Here is a 4,881-nt window from a genome sequence, read left to right as displayed (position 1 = left end):
GTGCTTCACTAATAAGAGCAGGTCTAGGAACAGCAGATTAGAAATCAATACTCAGCTATTAATATTAGGAGTTATTAGAGGATTAGAGTTAGGGGTCCAGTAAAAGTAGAGCATTGACACACTTCCATATTTTTCTTATCCAAACATCATCATCATTTATGTAACAAAAAAAAACAAGTGGTGGATATCACAGTCCTCATTTTCTCTAATATGTTGGACTGTCTGTTCTTGTTTAAGGCCTTCCTCTTTTAATTGACTTAAATGCAGTTTTAATGATATGTCATATTCACACTTGCATATACTATATAGGGTTAGTGTTAGGGTTAAAAGACTATATATAATTTATTTTATATTTTATAGATTGTGTAAAGGAGTGACAGACTTAAGAATGCATTACAAAGCTTTTCACATTTGTTTAGTGAAAATACTTATGATTCATAAGTTATTATTTTTTAGCACCCAAGACTCAAATCGGACCCTTGTACTCGGACCCTTTATATACTGTAGCTTCGATCTCCATCCTCATTGACACACAACTCAAATTGCACTCAAATTGCACTCTCTGATGGACAGTTGTGAAATTACCTATTGGAAAGTAATGTGTGGAATAGAAAAAAAGTTCATAAGAAAAGAAAATTGGCACATTTTTATATTTTCGCGATTTATTGTGTTTCTACCTGAACCACAGTACAGTAGTAAAATGTTAACTATAAATCTCTTCCAACTTTGATTAGGAACATATATTTTAATCTGTGACAGGTACAGCATCTGTAATCAAAAGTCTAAACGTTACGTTTTAATTTCCCAAGAATTGTGTCTTTTGACCTGCTAATATTCAGATTCTCGATTACTTGGAGACAGCAATATAAATGACCACATGAATCAACAAAGCATAACTATCAACATCATGATGCAAAAACTCAACTACATGCAAAATAAAGCCTTTTCATATTTACTCATTAAGGGAGAGATACCATCATTTATAATATAGATATGGTGCATTACAGGCTGCACATGAAAACCTAAAAGCTACATTGCCCACTTTATGTAATTATCATTCTTGTTTCCAAGACCTGCCTCAGCATAATGTAGTTTTACAGGTCGTTGAGAAAGTCTTCTCCAGATTCAATCATCCGTCTCAGTGCGCTCAGTATCAGTGTATCAATGTCACCTTTTGTGTTGAGCTCTGAGTGGTAGTTCTTCACAGGAAAGATGCGGCTCTGTGGAACACCCAGCACGCCATTCACCTCCTCAATCTACATTTAAGAATATGACATTTAATAAATGAAAGTGCCGATCAAAGAAGATTGTGCTGTTACAAGATTACAGTGTAAAACAAAATTATATTCAAACTTGAATTACAGTTGTCTAAAACAAAATTACCAACAAAAAACTTACCTTCTTCTTCAGGTACTTGCTCTTATACACGTTCCTTATGTCCTTGCCGACCTCTTTACAGGCTGCATCAATTTTGGTGAGAATAGCAATTTCGGGAATCCCTGCCAATACAGAGCAGAATCAGTCAAAAATAATCTCAGGTTATTTTATTTTATTAGAATTATAATATATTAAACATAATTATAAAATACGATATATACAATTGAATTTGTTATTTCAATATCCAACCCTTACCCATGTCCCTGGCTGCAAGTCTGACTTCCCTCAACTTTTTCACATCGTCAGTCGGTAACTGTAATGTGGCATTATCATTCTGCAATCCTGCTATGTTGCCAGGGATGACGCAAACCAGAACATGAACTCTCTCATTTAGAGAGGGGTTGCTGTTGTAGTGTTGGTTATCTTCAGACAAGGCAGAGACAGGGTTGAACTGGAAAACAATGTTAAATCACATTTTAAAAAGTACATTTGAGTGCACGAATAGTCGTTGGTTTTCCATATTTCAATGTATAGAAGAAAATGACCACAATGTGGGATTGTTTTACTCAAATTTTTGAAGAGAAATAAGGTTTACAGAATTCAGTTGTACCTTGTAACCATCCTTCACGTGTCCCTTCATGGCCAGTTTGACGTCTTCCACACAAGCTCCTCTTCCTGCATCCTTCTCAAGGCCCATGATGTCATTGAAGACAAAAGGGTAATGTGTCCCTGGCTCTCCTTTTTGGATTTTGTAGGTTTTGTACTGTAAAACATGAAACTGCTGTTATAATGACATGGTAGTTAGGTAGCCCTAGATGTCAGAACATAACATCAGTAGTTAACATAACATAATTTCACGAAACAGAAACAATAAAAAAAAATACAAATACAAAACAAATACAACATTTTAAAAATCAAAAATACAATTAAAAGACAGTCTTTTTTTAAAACACAACATTGTATGTAGAATGAATCTCTTCATAGGGGGGAGATAGAGGGGATGAAACGTGTTAACAGACCACAAGACAGATTCAAATGTGCATCTTCCTCAGCAGGGACTGAGCCTCAGAACATGGTGCACCAGCTCTGAGCCAGATAAACATGTGCATTGTGTTTTTTAATTGTCGTTCTGTTTTTTCTTGTTTTTGGGGATTCTTACGTCTGTGGTGAAGCTCTCGCCACCGATCCCATCTGCTTTAGCTCGATCAGTTATTTTGCCTCGTAAAACACTTTCCACAGAGTTGATGAAGCTGGACTTGCCAGCACCAACAGGTCCATAAAGCATGATTCTGAGCTGGGCATCCTTTTTAAAAGGCTTGTATTCGTTCACAATCTGCAGTTCTCTCTCATTGTTTCTGTTCAATTCAAAAACATTAGACAATTTAGATCAAATCATTCTTTGACCGATTAAAACGAAACCACCATGTTTCTAAAAAGTGACAAGAAATAGAATAAATGGCTTAACAAAGGTCAGTCTCAACAAAGGAGTTTTGCTTTTAAAAACACTCACCCCCAAGGTACGTTCCTCCATTCAGGTTGGCTGTTTCCCATGGCTACAAAAATAACTTGTTGTAGAAAGATTATCAATACAATATTTGAGATCAAATATTTCACAACATTCGTTATATATAGTTAAGCCATTGTTATTATAACTATGTATAATATTTTAAATTCCTCTGTTTACAACTTCTCATACTCGCTCAAGTGTGCTGTCCAAGTAAACATTTGATTTGCTATGAATATCTTTAAAAACCTGTTATATTGATTTTGCATAAAATAAAAAACAAATGATATTTGTTCAAGTTAAAAAGTACAAGGTAAAATAAAAAATAAATAAACTGAGCACTTTAATTTGACTGTCTGTTTACGATTAATGCACCTTATGTCTAACAGACATTGCAGGTAACATTAATGATTTAACTTATCCCCTTTATTTTATATAAAGAAAGAATAAAGGAGAGAGTTAATGCTCTTCTCTTTGAGTGCAGTCAGGAAATAGACCCTACATTACATATTGTGCCCCTGTTCTATCCCTTATGATCAGGCTTTATTCAAACCAAGACCCGGACATCTAAGTGAATCACTAAGCAGCAATCTCTGGTAAAATGACTTATTTTGTATTTATCCAGAGAATTATGTTTCATTTAATCTTGCTCACTACAAACAAGCAGCGTTTTGACAAATTCCGTTTTTGTTCAGGTTAGAGATTAAATCAAACCAAATAAACCCCCAGAGCTGGAAAAATATAGGTTTATATATATTTCCTTTTTTTCTAAGTGCAGCTCTAAAAGCATTAAAGGTTTGAAATAAAAATAATGTTAACATAAATACAGTAATTATCTCTATAACTGTGTTACACAAAAAGGATAACTATAATCAAAATGATGATAGCATAACAAGAATTGGGAAATAAAATATAAATCCTCACCTTCAGTTATGTGCCTCTCACCCAAGTGCCTCTCAACTCAACAGGAAAGTATCTTTTATAAGATAACAGTTGCTCACTTTCACTTCCTTTCCCGGTTATAGCACACATGTGGCTTAAAAGGAATTGCCTTTATCAATGTACAATTGTATGTTTACTGACCTCCTGAGGTAAAGCTGATTTATCTTTAGTGATTCACAAATGACTATTACTCTTTTTTTTAAGTTTCCTTTTCACTAATTTGGTAATATCATTTGACCACAGTTACTTGGGGAAAAATAAAAAGCAATGAAAAGTTGTTCATAATCACAAGTTGACGTTCCTAAACTTGTGAATGAGACATAGTTACCTTAACGTGTAAGTTGTTGCTCAGTGTTATTTACATTGTATTGTTTTGTGTGAGGACCTGCAGCTACAAATGTTTTGTTTGTGTACATTAAAAGAGGAAGGCCTTAAACAAGAAGAGACAATCTAACATATTATAGAAAATGAGGACTGTTATATTCACCACTTGGTTTTTTTGTTATAGAAATGATTATGATGTTGTGATAGAAAAAATATGGAAGTGTGTCAATGCTCTCCTTTTACTGGATCCCTAACTCTAATCCTCTAATAACTCCTTATATTAATAGCTGAGTATTGATTTCTAATCTGCTGTTCCTAGACCTGCTCTTATTAGTGAAGCACAGTGAAGGCAGTCTCTGCTCATGTCACTGCTTATAGAGAGCGAGGGCTTCATACGTAAGACAATTTAGGAAGAACACTGTTAAAGCATCAACCCATCAATAACACAGACCACAGCCTGTTCCTCTCAGAGGGGATGCAGAGTTGGATGGTGCATGGGCAGAGGACCACATGCAATCACTTGACCCTCTATCTATCTGCAGGAATACTGGTGACAGGTTTTGATAAGTCATTGGGTGGGTCTGTGCTACGCGATAGAGAGAATATATGCAACAGCAGAGTTCAGATAGGCATTGAGCTTCATAGTACTGCAGCAGGTACTGCCACTCTGCTCTCTAGGAAACAAAAATGGGAATTTGCCCGAAAATAGTCACCTCAGCATCTATATGGAATTA

At 35.1% G+C, this 4,881-nt stretch overlaps 1 protein-coding gene across 3 annotated transcripts; it reads right to left on the bottom strand.

Moving 5' to 3' along the window:
• Window positions 1-643: 643 nt before the first annotated feature.
• On the bottom strand, window positions 644-3,892 carry LOC104951228 (interferon-induced protein 44-like). Of its 3 annotated transcripts, none has more exons than XM_010777864.1 (7): window positions 3,806-3,892; window positions 2,888-2,930; window positions 2,537-2,732; window positions 1,988-2,140; window positions 1,633-1,828; window positions 1,399-1,499; window positions 644-1,256 (listed from the first exon to the last, which is right to left on the bottom strand). In XM_010777864.1, exons 2-7 carry the CDS (start codon window positions 2,926-2,928, stop codon window positions 1,095-1,097), a joined length of 849 nt encoding a protein of 282 aa, XP_010776166.1. In that variant the 5' UTR covers window positions 2,929-2,930; window positions 3,806-3,892; the 3' UTR covers window positions 644-1,094. The 3 variants fall into 3 exon arrangements, with proteins under 3 accessions (XP_010776166.1, XP_010776165.1, XP_010776164.1); XM_010777863.1 differs by having other exon boundaries at window positions 2,888-2,942; window positions 3,806-3,891; XM_010777862.1 differs by lacking the exon at window positions 3,806-3,892 and having other exon boundaries at window positions 2,888-2,998.
• Between the last annotated feature and the right edge of the window lie 989 nt (window positions 3,893-4,881).

The sequence above is a fragment of the Notothenia coriiceps genome, unplaced genomic scaffold (genome assembly GCF_000735185.1).
Source record: "Notothenia coriiceps isolate Sejong01 unplaced genomic scaffold, NC01 NC01_scaffold00018736, whole genome shotgun sequence".
NCBI classification, from domain to species: domain Eukaryota; kingdom Metazoa; phylum Chordata; class Actinopteri; order Perciformes; family Nototheniidae; genus Notothenia; species Notothenia coriiceps.
Note: the sequence above shows the minus strand (reverse complement) of the source record. Positions and strands in the feature narration are given on the sequence as shown.

Coding starts and splice junctions, on each gene's coding strand:
- LOC104951228 (XM_010777864.1), bottom strand. CDS start 2,928: ATGGGAAACAGCCAACCTGAATGGAGGAACGTACCTTGGGG. Junction 2,733..2,887: donor TGGAGGAACGTACCTTGGGG/GTGAGTGTTTTT, acceptor TGAATTGAACAG/AAACAATGAGAGAGAACTGC. Junction 2,141..2,536: donor GCGAGAGCTTCACCACAGAC/GTAAGAATCCCC, acceptor CATGTTTTACAG/TACAAAACCTACAAAATCCA.